Raw genomic sequence first — 23,559 nt, 5'->3', positions numbered from 1 at the left:
CGGTTTAGTTCCTACTTTTTGTGCTAGTACATTTTTTATGTATTGAACGGGACTGAGTAAAGATAGTTGTTTTAGATTGACTGATAAAAACATATTTTCTAAACTATTAAATGTGCTTATAATCTTAATCCTGATATAACTATTATGATCTATATATATTAATTATCGTTTTGATTTACTAAAAGGTGAGATTCTTAGATGGGTCAATATGCATGATAAGTTGGATGATAATAATATATATTGGTTAAATAATAAGTTAGTTGATGGAGTCTATGTCTCGTTATAGAGATTGATTGAATTGTCTTTTTGAGAAACTTATAAGTTTTATCGTGTCAAATCTTACAAGAAGATTTATGAATCCGACACATCAAAATAAATTGAGCAATGTTCTAAAGGAAATTAATCATTGAGTTCAACTCGTTAGTAATTTAATTTATTGATTAGTATATGAAATCTTAACATGGGGAATTGCATAAGTGTTTAATGGGGAATTACAAAATATACATAGAGGAGTGCAATTACTATTTTCTAGTGGAATGATTTGTAATTTATTATGGTAAGAATAATTCAAATTAATTATTTGAAATTATTTCCATGATAGGAAGCCTCGGTAATCAATTTTGTGGTTCCTACAGTGCCCATATTTAACTAGATCTCAGAATCATATTTCTATGAAAAAATTAAGAATAATATGGGTTTTTCTAGTCTTCTAGAAAAATTAGTTTTCTATTTTTTTTTGATCTAGGAAGAAATCTCTATAATAAAGATTATCCTAACCTAGAAAATAGAGGAATAACTTTTCTATTCGATACTTCTCCACCCAAGTATTGAGAGTGTTCGGATGTGACTTGGAATCACGTAGAAGACCATAGCTATCTTATATATTCGCTTGAAAGTCTATATATTTGGGGATTCGATTGAAGTTATCCGCTCACGCTTCAAGAGGTAATTCTTGAATTAAACATCATTATGTTTATGTGTTCCAGCATGATATATGTTTTAGCATAAACAGTATTGGATATCTATTATTCATGTAAATAGTAAAGATCATGATATGCTTCCGCTGTGCATATATGTTTTTCAATAATTGGTATCAGAGTCTGCTTGCACTTAAATAGATTAATTGGATGAAATACATATAGGTAAAGTCAATGGGAATTTTGAACCAAAATTTGGATATCTCTCTTATTTTTTAATAAATAAAAACACTCATGAACCTTGTCAAAGTTCAGGACAACTATCATTGATATGAGTCAAAGATTTATGTGTTTGACCTGGGTCGAACAACATCAAATTTCTTGCTCAATATCTAGTCTATGTAGCCGATTGAAGAAAGTTAATTTGACATTGCTTGTTTTTTTGTTTTGTTTTTCTTTGTGCATGGTATGAAATTGGTTGTTGTGATAATCTATGACCAAGTGAGTGATTTAATTTTTCATTTAATTGGATCCACTTGAATATCGATAATTTTAAGGGATAACGTTTGTAATTACTAGTTGTTAATCATCCAAAGTTGATTTTTCGGAAAGGTTCCTCATTCACAATATTAATCTTGTAAAGCTTTGAAGCTTTAGGCAGCGGAAGTAATATTTGAACCCACTTCTAAAAGGGAAAATATTAGCAGTAACGAGGCTAAAGATTTTGTGAATAATGCTTCAGATAGTTAATCAGATAATATTTGGACAGAAATTTCAAAATTCTGATTTTGTCAAAAAGCCGGTTCTTCCAATTTCGTCGGCGAGAAAATTCAAATTTTTATATGGATTTTTGTTTAAGGGCCGAAAATCGATAGGATTTTGGATGTTCTGTTTGTTTTTCTTCTCTTTTAATAAATATGTGAGAACTATTTATTATATGTATATACTTTAAGAATTTTGTGATTAATAAATCAAAGTTATTTGTTTATTTGAAATAACTGAAATTCTTAAAAAGATTTATATATGTGAAATTACAATATATAAATTGAGAATTATGATAAATAAATAGGATCTATGAAAGTGATCTACTTATTTGAGTCATTAGAATATTGTCAATGTATCATATATAAAGTTTCCTAAGTGAATACTAGTGGTGAATATTTATTTACTTAAATTAAGATTCACCATTACATACTAGTAACACTTAATTAATTAATGAGAAGAGATATTAAAGGTTTTCACTGGTCTAAAAAGGCAGAAAACGTAATATCATTAATTCTCAAGTGTAGTAATTGAAGGAAAAATTTTGATGCAAGGAGGTGTTGTGTGTCTTAGCTAAAGGAAAGACAGATCGTATGTCTTACACACATGAGATATTTATTAAAAGAGAATGAAAATTTGAATAATGTTATTTTAATCTTTAACTATGACTAAAACGATTACTTTTCAAATTTGGTCATAGTTTAGGTGGTCATGAATTTTATGATATCCGAATGACTTGAAATTTGATGGTACCAACGAAAATGGTTTAGATGGATTTGAATAGTTTATCTGATAAAATATTTATTTGAATATTATAAGATCATTCTTTATATCAATTATTTTTATGTTAAATTTGGAATATGATTGTACATAGTTATTTAATGAAAATTGATATGTGATAAGATTAGTCATGTTGTTTTAATTCCTAAAGATGCTTATTAAATCACTCGAATTTGAATTTGGTCATAGATTTGGGAATAGGTATTTTTATAGACTCTAATTGACCAAATATTTGGAAAGTTCATTGATAACGGCCTAGTAAGAAGTATCATTGCTATGTGATTATATTTTTTTGAGGTCGTTAAGATGATTTTAAAGTTGTTCTTTGGAATTATAATGTGATTTAGCATGAATGTATCCTTTATATTGATTTTTTTTATGTTATATCTGATACAGGTTTACAAATGATGACTAAACACAAATTGATATATATAAGGATGTGGATCTATTTATTTTTCCTTAAATCGTTTGAATCTTAATTTGATCATAGATCTGGAGATAAATATTATTTTTGAACTCCAACTGATTAGAAATTTGGTAGGTTCATCATAAATGATCAAATTTAAAATACTCATTGTTGTGCAGTGATTTGGTAATTGAGATCGTTCTGATGATGTTTTTAGATAAATTTTGAATCTTGAAAAATTAATTTAGTCGGAAAATTACTAGACTATGATATAGTGGTGATAGAGTTTGTTCTCTATGTTGTTGATGACTAAAATTTAGTGAAGTATTAACTTCATGTGTTATCTTAGACCTTCCTCCATAACGGATGTATAAGTCATTAAAGTTTAATCTCTAATTTTTGTTATCTATATTGACTCTCCTAAACTGAGCAATATTTGATTGGATCTAGGGATAATGATAATCACCTGACTTAAATTACTTTATACACTACATCTGAATTAACTTTTGTTTTAAATTTGTTGAAGTGAAAATCTGACACCACATATGTATGTTGCATTAGTAGTCATTTTTTCATCAAAATTTATAGTTTAAAATGCATGGATATCTATAAAGTGTGTTTGAATTTCAATATTCAATGTATACATAAACATGTTTTTATTTTTATTTTTGGAATTTTAGAATATTATTGTTTATTTTTTATTCGTGTATCTATTTCACAAAAATGATGATATATGATAAGAATCACTGAGCGGAAAAATCTTAAATTCACTTTTGGGTTTTCAATCAAATTGATCATAGTTTTGGAATTTGAAAAAAAAAAAGAAAACTCTGATTGATCTAAAATTTGGTAGAATTCATAGGAACAGTCAAGTAAGAACTAAATTTTTTTTGGATCGTTATATGAGTTTTTGGTCATATTTGATTAAATAGTAGTGAAGTATTAGTTTTATGTGTTGGCTTAGACTTTCATCCGCATCATATGAAATTGATGCAAATCACTATATGTATTTCATCGTCTAGTTTTGATAATCTATATCAACTATCCTAAACTGAGTAAGATAAGATTGAATCAATGTAGCTAGAGGATTTACACTTGACTTAAACTAACAGTAGACTCTCCGTCTGATTTAGGTCTGTATAAGTTTACGGAGAGAATAATCGGTCATTGTACATGCGTATTGCATGAGTAGTTCTCCAATTCCAACGATTGACTATTAGAGATGCGTGGATATATATGTGTCACGCCCCGAGCTACCCCCGAGACGTGGACACGGGACCTATGACCACAAGAGATCCCAAACTAATCCTGCTGGCATGATAATGAACATACTAAAGAAAATAACTGCTGCAGAAGCTAAACCATAATTTTAAATAAAAAGATGGGGAATACCCATATTCTATAATTGAGATATTTGAAATACTAAAGAGTTTAATATAAGGAAGTTATTAACTCAATACTAAGCTTAAACTAACTATGTCATAAAATAGACTCTAAACTGTGTAAAAATGATGGGACAGGCCCCGGCTTTGTCCAGCAAAAACTGAAACTAAAGGATTAAATACTGGAAAGAAACTCATGACTATTTTCCTCGTAGAATGAGGACTCACCACCGAATCTGCTGAACTGGAGATCGGAAATTGATCTAAACGCGATCTGAATGCGGAGAATTTGAACCTATATAAAGATAAGATGTAGTGCACGTATGTGTTAGTACTTGAAAGTACTGGGCATGTACGATAGAGTAAAGCTTAAATAAAATATAAATGAATAAGCACAAAAGAAAGTATAATAATTGAAACATGATATATAATGAATTCTAAGCTAAAAGGATACAATGAAAAAAATTATAACATGCTGAGACTAATTACTAACTGATCTGTAAATATGGTAATGAAAAAGAGTCTGACTAAACTGTGGGAGCTACTAATAACTGATAATAAAACCACATGATCTAAATGTGGAGTCCGATGTATACACCCCATCGGGAGGACCCAATATACTCTGCCAGAGGTATAAAGGCATGCTGGCGTGATCACTAAACTGATGTCATAGATGGGACTTACAACCTACCTAGCTAGTAGTTTTAGGATTATTGGGTGTGCAAAACCCTAGTCCAACTCGGTATTATGATACTCCCAATGAATTAAATGATTAACATGTAACGATTGATATCTATAAATATTGGATAACTCAAAGCATAACATGCAAACTGAGAATGAAACAATTAATCTTATAATGATGCATTAATAAATGAGGCATGTATATCTAAAGTAACTGAAATATCTGACCTAGCATGTGTAATTCAAAAACAAAAGAAATATATAGCTAGGGTTCTGAAATCCATGTGATAAACTGAATAGTAACTTTACAATCCGATTTGGAACAAATATTTAACTAATTTATGATGATCTGTTGTAATTCTAGTAACCCTAGGTTTAATAATAATAAGGGAATCAGGAGTTGACTGAAAACTAGGGATCTAATGGGTGAAAAGAACCCACTAGTCAAATCCCACATACCTAGCGATGAAATTCATGGAGAAATATTTAGATTTCGGGGCTGGAACTGCTGGAACCTTGTTGCGTTCCACAACTAGTGTTCTTGACATTTTTCTCTTTTCTTGCTTCTAATTTTCCAAGTTTTGATTTAATGACTTGACTTGGGTAAGTTTTAGTTATGTTTATAGGCTAAAACTAACTAAAATATGATGATTTAAGGTCAAAACGATGTATCTTAGGATTTAAACGAAGTAGGAAAAGACCAAAAAACCCAAGAGTTAATTGCTGTCGGACCAAACGACGACCTAGACTAACGGGCCGTCATTTAATCGACTGTCCGTCTTTTGGGTACGTATGTTAGGTCTATTCGACAAGCCATTACAAAAATGACCATAACTTTTTAATTGGAGGTCTGATTTTAGAAAACTGGGTGGACACATACTACGGACTGTAGTCTGACTTACGGACTGTAGCTCTATCCTTTGATCGACACTCCGCCAATTTCTTTGGGCTGCGTCATGGGAGATTTTCATTCACTAACGACGGATGTGAAGTACGGTCCATAACACTGACTACGGTCCGTCGATAGTGTTCTTCGATTGAACCTGCAAATTCTGAAAAGCTTATTTTTGGAATGTTTTAGGTACGGGATGTTACATTATCTCCCCCTTGGGAACATTCGTCCTCGAATGAAGAGTGAACTAGATGAAATAGAGGGGGAGAGCTGCAATCTGTATTACTAAATACTAGGGACTGAGTTTCTTACTTATTTAAGTTCCAAGAACATGAAAATTAGCTGAAAATGCAAGTACATACTGAGGGAACATGATTCTAAGGCTGAATTCACGAATGAATGAATGAAAAACTGAAGAGGAACCATTACCTCAAGCTGGAGAGGAATCGAAAGGAAAGAGGTCAGGATATTTGACTTTTATGGCTGCTTCTGCTTCCCATGTAGCTCCCTCTATGGACTGACTCCTCCACAAAACCTTGACTGAAGCGACTTCTTTGTTTCTCCTACAATGACGGTCAAGAATCTCAACTTATACATCCTCATAAGAAAGACTATCTTTCACCGCCACACTCTCTAATGGAACAACCGAGGTTGGATAACCCACTCAGTTCTTCAAAAGTGAGATGTGGAAGACCGGATGCGCTGCTGCTAAGTCTGCTGGCAACTCTAACTCATATGTTACCTTGCCAATCCTTTTCAAGATCTTGTAATGGACTACATATCTAGGACTGAGCTTCCATTTCTTGCCAAATCTCATCACCCCCTTCATAGTTGACACTTTCAAGAAAACTCAATCATCAACTTTGAACTTTAGTTCCCTTCTCCCTACATCTGCATAAGATTTCTGACGACTTTGGGTTTTCTTAAGTCTCTCTAATGAGTTGTACATTCTCCATAGTATAAAGGACTGAATCTGGACCTATCATAGTTGTTTCACCTACTTCAAACAAACAAACAGGAGATCTACATCTACGCCCATACAACAAAGCCTCATAAGGGGCCATCTGAATGCTGGAATGGTAGACATTGTTGTAAGAGAACTTAATCAGAGGAAGGTGATCATCCCAACTACCCTTAAAATTGATCACACAAGCTCTCTGCATATCCGCAAGGGTCTGAACAGTATACTCTGCTTGTCCATCCGTCTGTGGATGAAATGTTGTGCTAAGGTTAACTTGAGTACCAAGAACCTTTTGAAATGACTTCTAGAAATAAGAGGTAAAGTAATGACCTCTTTATGAGATTATAGACAAAGGAACCCCATTTAACCTCACAATTTCTTTAATGTAAAACTTGGCATAGTCCTCTGTCGAATCTGTAGTCTTGACTACTTAAAAGCGTGAAGACTTTGTCATTTTATCAACTATCACCCTAATGGAGTCATGCTGTCTACGAGTACGAGGTAACCATGTGATAAAATCCATATTGATCACATCCCACTTCCAAGTAGGAAAATTAATCTTTTGTGTCATACCTCTAGGTTTCTGATGTTCTACCTTGTCTTGCTTGCAATTGGGGAACAAAGTCTGCTATATCCCTCTTCATGTCATTCCACCAATAGACTTTCCGCAGATCGCGGTACATCTTAGTGGCACCTGGATGAATAGAATATCTGGAGTTATGGGCTTCTAAAAGGATAAGCTTTCTCAACTTACCCACATCAGGAACACACAATCTACCCTGGTAGCGAAGTACACCATCTCCCCCTGGGAAGAAACCTCTACACTTTGATTGTGGACTGCACCCTTAAGTACACCTGTTTTTCTTTTCCTTAACCTCCACTACCATAGAAGATTCAGCCCCATTCTGAACTGTTACACCACTATCTGATATGCTCATAAGACGAACTCCTAAGCGAGCAAGCCTGTGAACATCCTTGAGTAGATCCTTCCTTTCTTCCGCAAACTAAGAGAATCTGCTACTACATTTGCCTCAGGAGGATGATAATGCACACTCATATCATAATCCTTAAGGAACTCAAGCCATCTCATATGACGAAGTTTCAAATATTTCTGGGTGAACACGTATTGAAGGCTCTTATGATCGTTGAACACATCTACTTGAACACCATAAAAGTAGTGTCTCCTTATCTTGAATGCAAACACCACTGCTGCAAGCTCGAATTCATGGGTTGGATAGTTCTTCTCATGAACCTTAAGCTGTCTAGAGGGATAAGCAATAACCTTACCTCTTTGCATCAACACACAACCTAGGACAACTCTGGATGCATCACATGTAACAACCCTAAAAATGGATAAGATAAGAAATGCTTAATGTGTCAAGAATGTCTATGATTAGACCAGGGTTCACACGGATTGATGGGCGTAGAACCAGACCTCGGAACCCTTTCTACAGCCAAGACAACTAACTTGGGGAGTTATTTGAGCTTTGAAGGTTGGGTCCAACCATGTAGGGCTCTCCAATATGAAGATTTACTTGAAGGAGTCTTTACCAGACTTAAAAAGGGAAATTCTTAGGTTTGGAGGGTTTAGGGGTAAAATAGTCATTTTCAGGCTAAGGGTAGTATCATAATTACCCTAAATATATAATTAATTATTTAATTAATACGGTTGAGGGGTATTTTGGAGAGAGAGGGCCGAAATTGGGCTCTTGAAGTGAAGTCTTGCTCCACCTAGGTTCGAACCTAGGTTGAAGCAATGAATTAAAGTGATTTTTTTATTTAATCTATTAAATTAATGTAATTAATTAATAATTTTTATTCATTATCAGATTTAAAATAAAATAAAAATCAGATTTTTATTAAATAAACAAAACCTTATTGACTAAGTCCTAAAACTAGACTCCTAAGCCTCCTACAACTCCCACTCTGTCACGTTTATCTCTCACTCTCACACTCAACGTCTCTTATTCTTTCTCACATTTTTTCTCTTCTAAAATAAGATACAAAAGCATAAAATAAACCAAGTTCTTCACCCTTGAATAACTCACACGAAATCACAAGAAAACAAACATTAATCGCACACTAGGCTAAGGGAGGTTGTCATTCGAGTGGAGTTGATATTGAGGAGGCTTAGACGTGTTCTAGGGTGAATTTTTTGCGCAGCAAGTAAATATTTTAATTTCAAAAGGTATGAGTTCTCTTCCCTCTTGGTCCATTTCCCGAGAGACCCCATAAGGTTCAGACGAATCTATTCCAAAAACTAGGATTGTTCCCTGTTGCATGTCCCTGTCACTAGCTCCCATTAAATCATAGGTTGGTTATGTTTGTTGGTAGAAAACTAGGGATGAAACATATTTTCATGATGATTGTGTATTTATATGTATGATTGGAATTATGTGACTTATGTTGATGTTTCCGAAAATGTAATTACGTGAGTATGTGTGTATTGCCGTGGCTATTGTTCATGGTTTAGGACATGAAATGGCATGATAGTTCTTTATATTTCATGTACACATGTTGATGTAAATGTGATATTCATATTAGTTGAAATGTGACTGATTTGAGGGATAATCTCTTGTCTAAACGAATCCATGAAAACACACCTAAAACGTTCTAAATGCACTACGAAATTCCCCTAAGAAGTAAGGTGTAACTTGATGAAAGGATGCTGAAAAATTAAAAGAAAATTTCCAGCTTCTAGTGATGAATTTAGGTCAGAAAAGATGGTTCAAAATAGTGAAAAAAATGAATTAATACAAGTGAGGTCATGGAGGATTGAACCCGTGACCTCACGATGTTAAAAACCATGAAAATAAAGAGGTAAAAAGAAATGTGGTGAAGGGGATTCGAACCATGGTATTGGCTGGCAAATATAACTTAAAAGAAAAAATAAGAAATGAGAGGAGTGGGGTTCGACCCCACCACCTCTCAATCAGATTTAAGGAGGAGAATAAAAGAAAAATAAAGGGGGAGGCATGTGGGAATCGAACCAACAACCCCTTAGGTAGATTTAAGGAGGAGAATAAAAGAAAAATAATGGGGGAGGCGTGTGGAAATCGAACCCACGACTTCTTAGGTAGATTTAAGGAGGAGAATAAAAGTAAAATAAAGAGAGGCTGTGTGGGTTTGATCCCACAAACTCATTATCAATGCGAGATAGTCAAGGAGAAATAAATAAAGAAATAAAACGGGTTGTGGGGGTTTGAACCCACAACCCCTCGGCCACAAGGAGAGAGTTTAAAGAAAAAGAAATTAAAAGAATATGAGGTTGTGGGGGTTCGATCCCACATCCTCTCAATCCGATTGAGCGAAAAATGAAGAGAAAAACTAAGGGAAAAATAAAATGAAGGTGTTTGGGCTCGATCTAGGGTCCCAATGTCATGAGGACTATCAATAAAATCAATGAAAAATGTAAGAGTTGTCCAAGGGATTCGAACTTGGGTTCCCTTTCCCAAATTTTCGTATTGCGTACATAAATCCTACGTGAATTAAATGTTCAAGAATAATGCCACCTACTCAGATCAAAATTGAGATCTTAACATAAATACACGATACATATGTCTTGTACCACATAATCTTAGGAAGATATGAGTCACCTAACGAACTATGAATGAAGCCACATGGATTTTATATATATACCCATAAGTCTAGCACAGTAAATGGCCAAGTACATTGGCATACGATGAAATGATTATTATGTAATGAAATGATAAAACCCTAGAAGGGTTAAGTAAGAGTAACACACAAATGTCCAAGTGCATTGGCATATGATGAAATGAACATTCACGTAAAAAGGGGTGAGTAATTATGAAGAGAAATTGTGCTAATGTAAATGAATGTGGTGACATCATGATATGAGGCTAATGTAAAAGATGAGAACAATCTCAAGAGCCTAAGTAAATGTTACCAAAACGTACTCACTAACGAGAGTGTAAGTTAATGAAGAGTCCAGTCTCTATGAACACTCTAATTAAAGTATTGAGATTAACACACTTAATATTAATGATGAGATGAGAAATCATATATTAAGCTATGATGTCATTACACAAGAAGCCAAATTCCATGACGTATGAGTTGAATGTAATGGGAAGTTTATACTGAGCACCGATAGACTAGCTATGAGTGGTGATGCCTTTTTTCGGGAAGGGCGTAGGTTCACGTAACTCTTATGAGATGAGACTGTCTGGCATGCCGGGTATGGATCTCCTTATATAAACTAGTCTTCGAACCTATACTGCCAATATAGGGATCTTGCGGGGTTCAATTCCCATGTACGCTAGCATGTTTTGGGTCACTTTGGCTGGTGATTCCACCTCTTTTTGCTATGGATTTTCATGACAATGGATTTCATGATGCTCACACGATCTATATCGGTTAAAGTTCAAGTTCCAAATGAATGAATGAGGCCAGCCTCAAATGATGCACATAATGTAATGAATGATACAAAAGGTGTTAGAATAGGATAATCAAGAGGTGAGTTAGATTCAAGTAATGACATTAGGTTATTCTTGGTCATTGCACAATGAACTTGATGAAAGTCTTAAACTACACCCTAGGTATAACTAGTGTTTACACTGGCCCATGAATGAAACGAAATGAAGTACGTATGAATGAATGAAGCAGACTCTGTGTTTGCTAAAGTAGATTCCCTAGTTGAGGTCCCATATGTTGAGCCCTCATTTTTAGGAATTCTTAATGTCAAGTCCATGATTCCAAATTCTCATGGCATACGAATGAACGATATGAACAACATTATGTGTTATAGGAATTATGATATGTTCTATGTGTACGTTGTTGTGTGCTATGTGCAAAATGTTAAGTTTGATGATGCATGTACACTCATGGCATGACTTTCCAAATCCAAATTTGGCAGGTCCATTGACTTCCCTGATCCAAATTTGGCAAGTCCGCTGACTTGACTTTTCATAAATCATGTTGTTAGGAAAGATCTATCCATTCTCATGCATGTCCCTTGTTTGTGCTTGCAAATACCCATACTTAGTACAAGTGTGTACTAATTCCATACAACTCTATATTTTTAGGTGTAGGCAAAGGTGGACGCTAGAGCTTACAGGTTGACATTGCAGCTTTCCGGACATGGAGCTTTCATCCTTACTCGGTAGGCCCTTACGCTTTCGAGGCTGTGTACTGTTATTATCTAGTTTAGATGTAGGCTTTAGCAAGTGGAGTATAATCACTAGTGTGTCATTTTCCATTTCATTTGAGACTTTGTATTGGTGCCATTTTGGCAATTACACATTTAATGAAGCTATGAACTATTTCTTTCATTTGATGATCTTAATGTTAGATGGTTGATGGTGAGCAATTATACATGTAATAAAATGTTCAGTAAGCATGTTAGGAATAAAAATTTTCAAATATTCTGCTAAAATTAACCAAGATGAAGTAAGAATGATGTATGCAGGCTTGTTTGCGACCTCTGAGAGGTCAACGACGCCGGTCTCGTCTGGGGTCTAGACTCCGATCGTGACATCACAATAGATCACATACTACTATATTAGAAGAAGGCTATTTCAACATGCCTGTGTCATCACACTGAAGGTTATTTTTGTCTTTTCAGTATTCAAATATGGCTAGGTGTCTTGCTTTTGTGTCTTCAATGTACACCTCACGTTTAGCTGTCTTGATTATTTCAAGATCTTACTTCATTGCTCACAAAATGTATCTCCTTTCTCAAGCATTCATTCTAGGCAATCTTTCTCTATATTCTTTCTTTTGATTTTTTGCATCTCTTAGTTTTACTCAAACTAAAATTGCACTAAAAAATGTTCTGGTTGATCAAATTTGATATGGGTGTGTTAAGATTTCCTTTTTTTTTTCATTTGGGTTTGTTATTGATGTTCAGCTTTTCTTGTACTTTTCAACAATTTCAATCATTGTGCCTTCAATTTTTTCATTATTCTTGTATTTTTTCTGTTCTGTTTTTTTAAATGGTTTTTTTTGTCTTGAACTCTTTATAAAATTCAAAAGTGGAAGTGTTTTATGGAGTTGCTATATCCAATTACTTTAACATGACGTTTTTCCTTTAAAATTATGTGGAAAGGTTTCTTTGTTATATTTCACCACCTTTTGTTCTTTATTCCTTGGAGGGAAGTGATTAGTGAATTCGTCTTGGATTTCTGCAAGCTACATTTAAATGAAGTTTTGTGATAGTTCTCTTTGCTTTTGTGGCTTGATTTTCTTTAGATCAAGCAAAAACACTTTACTTCCTGTGTTTCAAATTGAATTTACATATTTTGATTTCATCATTTATCTCAAATGTCATAGGTGAGTTTTGATTTTAAATTTCGAGAAAAATCTGTCTTTCTTTGCATTTGGTTGAAAACAATTTTTATAACAATCTAAAGGTAGTTCTGCGGAAGCTCTGTTTTGAACATTTAAACCAAACAACACCTCGTGTATTTTAATCATCCGTTACTTTACTGAATACCACATTTTTCTTACTTGTTTGGAGAATCAAAAAAGGCTACCATTGTGCTTCATATGCTTCACCTTTAGATTCTCATCTCTTAAAATGCCAAGTCAAATTGGACATTCAATATAGAACATAGTAATTATTTAGTTTATCTATCCAGTGTTTCCTTTACATGATTGTCTCTATATTGTTTGGTATGATTCATCATGGTAATAAGCTAGCATCTGCTGGAGTTTGATTTTTTATTTCATTGATATTAACGGGTGGAATATCATTTGTAACTTGTTTTGGGATAGCAGGGGCTCGAAAATATTTCCTAACTTCGTATCGTTTATGGAGAGCAAGGATTCTAGTGATTGTACTGAGCAGACACTTTTTGATGAATTGAAGGCTTTGGAAGAGCATCTCAAGGCTCATGTATGCTGTTTTACATTGAATTATCTGATATGTTTAACTTAAATGTATTCGTCTCTAATTTTTACGATGATCTTACCTTTTATTGGCTGTGAATTTCATCAGGGACCAAATGTCAATGGGCAGAATGTTTGTTCAGTTTATATGAGCTTGGCTCCAAAACTGTACCATCTCGAGGTGGCTCTTGGACACTTCAAGAAGTGGAGTATGACTGAAAGCTTGAGTCACGTGTGTAATTACATAAAGGTATGCAATCTGTTTCTCTCCGTGTCCTTCTGTGCGTGCATGGTTGGTATCTGCTTTTCTATGTGTTTTGAGAACATCTTTGCGCTGGAGTAATTTGTTTATGTCTTATCGGTGTGTTGAAATGTTTTTGTATTTAAAAGAATAACCACATTATATATATATATATATATATATATATATAGATAGATATATATATATATATATATATATATAGATAGATATATATATATATATATATATATATAGATAGATATATATATATATATATATATATATAGATAGATATATATATATATATATATATATATAGATAGATATATATATATATATATATATATATAGATAGATATATATATATATATATATATATATAGATAGATATATATATATATATATATATATATAGATAGATATATATATATATATATATATATATAGATAGATATATATATATATATATATATATATAGATAGATATATATATATATATATATATATATAGATAGATATATATATATATATATATATATATAGATAGATATATATATATATATATATATATATAGATAGATATATATATATATATATATATATATAGATAGATATATATATATATATATATATATATAGATAGATATATATATATATATATATATATATAGATAGATATATATATATATATATATATATATAGATAGATATATATATATATATATATATATATAGATAGATATATATATATATATATATATATATAGATAGATATATATATATATATATATATATATAGATAGATATATATATATATATATATATATATAGATAGATATATATATATATATATATATATATAGATAGATATATATATATATATATATATATATAGATAGATATATATATATATATATATATATATAGATAGATATATATATATATATATATATATATAGATAGATATATATATATATATATATATATATAGATAGATATATATATATATATATATATATATAGATAGATATATATATATATATATATATATATAGATAGATATATATATATATATATATATATATAGATAGATATATATATATATATATATATATATAGATAGATATATATATATATATATATATATATAGATAGATATATATATATATATATATATATATAGATAGATATATATATATATATATATATATATAGATAGATATATATATATATATATATATATATAGATAGATATATATATATATATATATATATATAGATAGATATATATATATATATATATATATATAGATAGATATATATATATATATATATATATATAGATAGATATATATATATATATATATATATATAGATAGATATATATATATATATATATATATATAGATAGATATATATATATATATATATATATATAGATAGATATATATATATATATATATATATATAGATAGATATATATATATATATATATATATATAGATAGATATATATATATATATATATATATATAGATAGATATATATATATATATATATATATATAGATAGATATATATATATATATATATATATATAGATAGATATATATATATATATATATATATATAGATAGATATATATATATATATATATATATATAGATAGATATATATATATATATATATATATATAGATAGATATATATATATATATATATATATATAGATAGATATATATATATATATATATATATATAGATAGATATATATATATATATATATATATATAGATAGATATATATATATATATATATATATATAGATAGATATATATATATATATATATATATATAGATAGATATATATATATATATATATATATATAGATAGATATATATATATATATATATATATATAGATAGATATATATATATATATATATATATATAGATAGATATATATATATATATATATATATATAGATAGATATATATATATATATATATATATATAGATAGATATATATATATATATATATATATATAGATAGATATATATATATATATATATATATATAGATAGATATATATATATATATATATATATATAGATAGATATATATATATATATATATATATATAGATAGATATATATATATATATATATATATATAGATAGATATATATATATATATATATATATATAGATAGATATATATATATATATATATATATATAGATAGATATATATATATATATATATATATATAGATAGATATATATATATATATATATATATATAGATAGATATATATATATATATATATATATATAGATAGATATATATATATATATATATATATATAGATAGATATATATATATATATATATATATATAGATAGATATATATATATATATATATATATATAGATAGATATATATATATATATATATATATATAGATAGATATATATATATATATATATATATATAGATAGATATATATATATATATATATATATATAGATAGATATATATATATATATATATATATATAGATAGATATATATATATATATATATATATATAGATAGATATATATATATATATATATATATATAGATAGATATATATATATATATATATATATATAGATAGATATATATATATATATATATATATATAGATATATAGTTGTCACAGTTGTAATGATTCAAATTCATTTGATCATTCGAACCTAATAGTAAATGTGATGATTTTCAATACCTAAAGTAGCTTTTGCCAGCTACCTTTTATATTTTTCTTCTTAAACTACTAGGTGGATGGAGTTATCTAAGTTGATGACACCCGAAAAGGAAGGCCTCCTTAGTTCGGCAACTAGGAAACAAAGATGAACCAAAAAGGCGTTGTCGAGCTGGCAGTACAATTATGTCACCTTCTGAAGGGGCCAACCTCTTTCGTGTGGCAATCCTGAGATTCAAAATTGAGAAGAAACTTTATGTGTGCTATATCGTCATCACTAACCATATCCCTCATCTTTGCATTTCTTGAGTGGTCGCTCAAGCACCTATCCATCTTGTTCGTCCTCATATCTCTCTCTATAAATGCAATCTCTATATTTTTTTTTCGTGGATCCATTGACTTTTTTTCAGTAGTGTGAGATTGATGATCTTTTGCAATGTCTTGAACCTAAATCATTAGATTTGTTATATTTGCGATGATTATATGGTTCCTAATACATTCCTTGAAGGAACTACCTATTACCTAAGCAAGTGCTTATATTGAACAAATACGAAAGACTACTTCTTGTGATCCTTAACGCAGTATGCATTTAAAATAAAATGGTTACACAATACGTACTGAATCAAATATTAAATCTACATTTTTATGTTTTTCCTGTCTTTGTTACAATTTGCCAATCCATTCATCCTTATGCATGATTTAGACTGGTGGAGATTTTTCTTATTACTATGAAAATATTGCTTTGCACACAGAGATTTGTGGGGATGCAAATAGTATATATACTATGAGCTTTCTTAATTAAAAAATGGCTACACGATGCATTGCTCAAAGTAGAAAACTTGCACAACAAACATTAGTTCCCAACGCACTGATTGTTTTCTGAATTTTGGGATGTAGGATTTCGTTGGAAATATGTCGTGTTTCTTGTTCTAGTCGACGGATGTTGCAGCTCTTGTCGTTGTAGAGATGAAAATTGTCTTTATTTATTTGACACATTGACCGTAATGCAAAAGATGAGATTGTCGAGTAATGAGTATGAAGGATCACCATTCTATTGATTTGGCTGGTGTTGTAGGTGCTGAAATTTTGTTTGATTCTCCAGCAGAAAAGTATGAGGAGAAAAAGAAAAATATAATTGCTTGCTTAGAATCCTGATGGCACCACTGATGGTGTATTATGACCATTGATTTCATTCTCTTCAACGGTAAAGAAACCTCATGGTATAGCGTTAGAATGCAATAAATTTCAATTTCACAAGGAAAATATTACAAGGAAAATATTAAATTACGAACGATGTGTGCATTATAAGGACGTTCAAAAACATGCTATAGTCGCCATTTAAAATTTACCTAACAAATAGGAATCCACAAATTACAAATTGTTAGCTCAAACATTCTACTATCCTGATAATACATACACAAATGAATGTTATTGTTGGGTCCGTGCTTGCCCGGGCTATTTCTCCCTAGCAATCATATGAACCCGCTGGTAGGTCAAGACATAAGCTTTAGTCAATCTAGTTTTCAATTCTACAAAGCTTTTCTCACAATCATCTAACCATTGAAACTTGGCCATCTTCTAAGTTAACCTATTCAATGGTGAGTCTATGGATGAGAATCCTTCTACAAACCTTCTATAACAACCCCTTAAACCTAAGAAACTTTTGATATCTGTAGCAAAGGTAGTTGTGGGACATTGTTTCACTGCTTGTATCTTCTGTGAATCTACTCGGATCCCTTTTCTATATACAATGTGGCCAAGGAAAGTAATGGATTGCAACCAGAACTCACATTTTCTAAACTTAGCGAATAACTGACGATCTTTGAGAGTCTGTAGAAAAATTCTCAAATGACTTGCATGTTCTTCCTCATTCCTTAAGTAAATGAGGATATCATCGATAAAGACGATAAAAAATAAGTCCAAATATTGGTTGAACACTCTGTTAATCAAATCAATGAAAGTTGCATGAGCATTGGTTAGTCCAAACGACATAACTACAAATTCATAATGACCACACCGAGTTCACAAGGCTGTCTTTGGAATATCACTATCTCTGACTTTAAGCTGATGATAACCCAATTTGAGGCCTATCTTTGAGTAATGGCTAACACCCTGATGTTGGTCAAACAAGTAATTAATCCTGGGGATGGATACTTATTCTTGATTGTGACCTTGTTCATCTTTCTATAGTCAATGCACATTCTGAGAAAACCATCTTTCTTTTTTACGAACAACACTAGTGCACCCCATGGTGAAATACTAGGTCTAATGAAACATTTATCAAGAAGGTATTTCAACTGCTCTTTCAATTCCTTAAGCTTTGGTGGATCCATTCTGTAAGGAGGAATAGAAATGCGCTGGGTACTTGGAAAGAGATCAATTCCAAAGTCGGTTTCCCTTTCGGGAGGGACTCCGGAAAGATCTTGTGGAAACATTTCTTGAAACTCACTGACTATTGGAACTGACTCAACAGTTGGGGTTTCAGAGCTAGAATCCTTAACCAAAAAAAGATGATAGAGACAACCCTTGGATATCATCTTTCTATCCTTAAGGTAATAAATTAATCAACCTATAGGCGCTACGCTACTACCCTTCCACTATAAGATTGGTTCGTCTGGATACTTATAACGAACAATCCTAGTTCTCATCGAATGAGGCATAACAAGAATGTAATCAATCTATGCCTAGAATGACATCGAAGTCTACAATTTCTAACTCTACTAGATCTGCTGAGGTGACTTTCTGAGACACATTTACAAGGCAATTTCTGTATACTCGTCTAGCTATAACTGGGTAACCAACTAGAGTAGACACCGAGAAAGGTTCTAACAGAGTTTTTGGGTTAACACTGAATTAGACTGCTATATAAGGAGTAACAAAGGAAAGAGTAGCCCCTAGATCTGAAAATGCATAAACATCAAGGTCAAAGACTCGTAACGTACAAGTAACTAGATCAGGAGAAACTTCATGTTCCTTGCAAGCCTGAAGAGCATAAAACCTGTTCTAGCGCTGACCGCCAACTGTACCAGATGAGTTACCCTGCTGAGAAGGGTGACTTGCTGGTGCTGATGAAGTTGTAGACTGAGCTCTACCATTACCACCTCCTTGACCCTATCTAGAAGGACATCCCTCAACCTGTGACAAAACTGACCGCACCCAAAGTATTCTTCTTTTCATGCGAGACACTCGCCCGAATAGTTCTTACCACACTTAGGAAAGGTGGGGTAAGTCTTTGTTCCTGAGACACTTTCCTGAGACTTAGAGTATTGTGCTCTAACCTTCTAGTCGTACCTTTTCTTGGAGGATGGAACACTAGATGACGAAGGGGCTGGAGCTAAAAACTTTTGGTGACTCTGCGAGATATTTCCACGACTCGATTTCTACGTATAATAGTCTTACTTCCCAATCCTAGACTTTTTATTCTCCTTAGCCTGTTGCCTAAGCTTATAAACCTCAATCTGCCGAGCATGAGTCATAATCCTAGAGATATTCATATCTCCCAATAACATAGCATTTCTACACTCAGTTTTCACCAAATCTAAAACACCATACAAAAATTATTCAACTGAGCCCTGGAGTCAGCAACCATGTGAGGAGCATACCTGGAGAGTTGGTTAAACTTGAGCTCATGCTCTTGGACCATCATGTTTCCCTGCGTTAATCATGGATTTCTGAGCATTTGCTTCTCTCAACTCTATTAGTAAAAACCTGTCCAAAAAGGTCTTACTAAAGCACACCCAAGTAACAGGAGTTGCATTTGTATCCCTATTTTTCTTCCATTGACTATACCAGATATAAGCCAAATCTTTTAACTAGTATGATGCCAACTCAACCTGATCATTCCCAGTGACCGCATCACATCAAAGATCTTTGTTATCTCATCTAAGAAATTTTAAGGATCCTCACTAGTCTGTGATCCTAAAAGTTCAGGCGGATTCATCCTAATGAAGTCACGAACCCTTGATGCTGCTTATCCACCATTTGCACTAACAGGATCTTGAACCCGATTGTTATTGTTGGACACAGTCTGATACAACATCTGAATGTCATTCCTTAATTCAGCACTGGAGACTTCCTTATCTGGAACTGGAGGAACTGCGTTTGCATTCCCAGCGTTAGCTCTATGAGGAGGCATAATATGAAACGTAGAATTTCGAGTTAAAATGGAATTAGATCATACCTTTCGCAATATAAGACTAACAAGAAAGTGAAGTTTTGCTAAAACACTTTGTAGTTACATAGTGTGGCTTTTCAGACATCCTAGGACACTTAAACCTAGCGCTCTGATACCAAGTTTGTCACTCGCCAAGCTACCCCCACGACGCGGACAGGGGACCTCGGACCACAAGAGATATCAAGCTAACCCTGCTATGATAATGAGCATATTATAGAAAATAACTAATGCGGAAGCTAAATTATAATTTAAAATGAAAAGATGTGGAATACTCATATTCTATAACTGAGATATTTGAAATACTAAAGATTTTAATACAAGGAAGTTATTAACTCAATACTAATATGAAACTAACTATATCTGAAAATAGCCTCTAAACTGACTAGAAATGATTAGACAAGCCCCATCTAATTGTAGCAAAAACTAAAACTAAAGGACTAAACACTGGATAGAAACTCATGAATATTGTAATCGGAGAATGAGGACTCACTGCTGAATTTGCTGAACTGGATATCGAAAATTTATCTAGGAGCAATCTAGGTGCTAAGAACCTCAACCTACATCACAAGAAGATCTAGCGCACACGTATATTGAAGATATTGAGCTCGAACGATAGAGTTAAGCTGAAATAAAGCATAGCTGACCAAGCACAAAAGCAAGTATGATAATCGAAACATGATATATACTGAATTATGAGATAAAAGGATGCAACGACAAAATTTATAACATGTTGAGACTGATTACTAACTGATCTATAAATATGGTCAGTGTAAGAGAATTAGACTAAACTGTGGGAGCTACTAATAATCGGTAATAAAACCACATGAGCTAAATGTGGAGTCCGATGTACACGCCCATCGAGAGGATCGAATATACCCTGCCAGAGGTATAAAGGCATGCTAGCGTGATCACTAAACTGATGCCCGTAGAGGGGACTTAAGACCTACCTAACTAGTAGTTTTGGGTCAATTGGGTGTGCTGAACCCTAGTCCAACTAGATACTATGCTACTCCCAATGAATTAAATTATTAATATGTTATGACTGAATTTCTGCAAATATTAAATAGATTAAAACTAAATATACAAACTGAGAATGCAACAATTAATCTAATAATAATGCATTAATAACTAAGGCATGTATATATGAAGTAACTGAATTATCTGACCTAACATGTGTAATTCAAGAACTAAAGAAATACATAGCTAGTGTTCTGAAATCCATGTGACAAACTGAATAATAACTTTACAATGTGATTTGGAACATATATTTAACTAATTTATGATGATCTGCAGTAATTCTAAAAACCCTAGGTTTAATCATGATAAGAGAATAAGGAACTGACTGAAAACAGAGGATCTAATGGGTGAATGGAACCCACTGGTGAAATTTCACATACCTGGAGGTGAAATTCACGGACAAATATTTAGATTTGGGCCTGGAACTGCTAGAACCTTGCTATCTTCTAGAACTACGGTTCTTGACCTTTTTCTCCTTTTTTGCTTCTAATTTTCTATGTTTTGATTTAATGACTTGATTTACTTAAGTTGTAGTTGTGTTTCTATGCCTAAACTGACTAAATTTTGATGATTTAGGGTAAAAACGACATTTCTTAGGGTTTAAACGAAGCAAGAAAAGACCAAAAGACCACCGATTTAATTAGACCTAACGACGACCTCGACAGATGGGCCGTCGTTCAATCGAGGGTCCGTTGTTTAGGTCCGTTCGACAGACCTTTACTAAAACGTGCATAACTTTTTACTCGGAGTTCTGATCTTAGGAAAATCGTTGGCTATGAAAAGCTAATTCCATTATGTATCATTTATTAGGTCATGACAAACCTAATTCATTTTGTGCTAAGATTTATGATCATTTGAAGTTGACCCAACATAATTTTCCCCTAAATGTCTATTAATTTTTACATGCGGTAATACCTACAGTTTTTAGGTCCATCTATGGACCATACTGGTCAATTGTTGTTCTTGACAAAGGCTGGGTAAATTGGATATTGATCGACGGACACAGACAATAGACAGGACTTACGGACCGTAGGTCTGTCCGTGGATCGACACTTAGTCATATTCTCTAGGCTGCGTCATGGGAAAGTTTCAGTCATTAACGGTGGATGTGCAATACGTACTATAGCTCAGACTACGGTCAATCGATAGTGATCGTCGACTGCACCTGTTGATTTCTGAAAAGCTGATTTTTTTTTATCTATTTTGAATACGGAGTGTTACAATATGTATAAATGAGCCATGAATTTTTTTATTTGGGATTATTCGAACTATTATGATATATTTAAAGTATTGTGTCTCATATTCAGAATACACTCTGCACACTAACTTAGTACTACATAAGATTTTCTTTTGGTAGAGATAAGATAATAAATTCAAAGAATGCATTGTACCTGTTACATATGTTTGAAGAAATTATTTTTAGTTTCTAACTAGATAAGAGATGAGTATTTACTAAATTTATTTGTAACACTCCTATCATTGAGTTTGATAAATATTTTATTTCTTGTGGCATATTGATGCATTATTCTTTTATTAGTATTATCTCTCATGAATTGAATTATATTAATATGTCTCATAAGGGAAATATCTTTTAAATTGAATGAAACTTATCTTTCCATTAGCGTCTAAGTCGTTTATTCTGAACTGAATTTTGGGTTTGTTTAATAGATGGACATAACGGTTCATTGAAAGTGAAATCACTACCAACATGTACATTTTGTTTAGAATGAAAAATGACTAAGAGACCATACTTTTCC

General features: G+C 31.7%; 1 protein-coding gene across 1 annotated transcript; it reads left to right on the top strand.

Moving 5' to 3' along the window:
• Positions 1-12,379: 12,379 nt before the first annotated feature.
• On the top strand, positions 12,380-17,016 carry LOC107001953 (glutathione S-transferase DHAR2-like). Its single transcript, XM_027912605.1, has 4 exons — positions 12,380-12,492; positions 13,517-13,634; positions 13,737-13,877; positions 16,688-17,016. Exons 2-4 carry the CDS (start codon positions 13,551-13,553, stop codon positions 16,703-16,705), a joined length of 243 nt encoding a protein of 80 aa, XP_027768406.1. The 5' UTR covers positions 12,380-12,492; positions 13,517-13,550; the 3' UTR covers positions 16,706-17,016.
• The last annotated feature ends 6,543 nt before the right edge of the window (positions 17,017-23,559 follow it).

Source organism: Solanum pennellii, chromosome 10 (genome assembly GCF_001406875.1).
Source record: "Solanum pennellii chromosome 10, SPENNV200".
Lineage (NCBI taxonomy): Eukaryota > Viridiplantae > Streptophyta > Magnoliopsida > Solanales > Solanaceae > Solanum > Solanum pennellii.
This window is presented reverse-complemented; position numbering and strand designations above follow the sequence as displayed.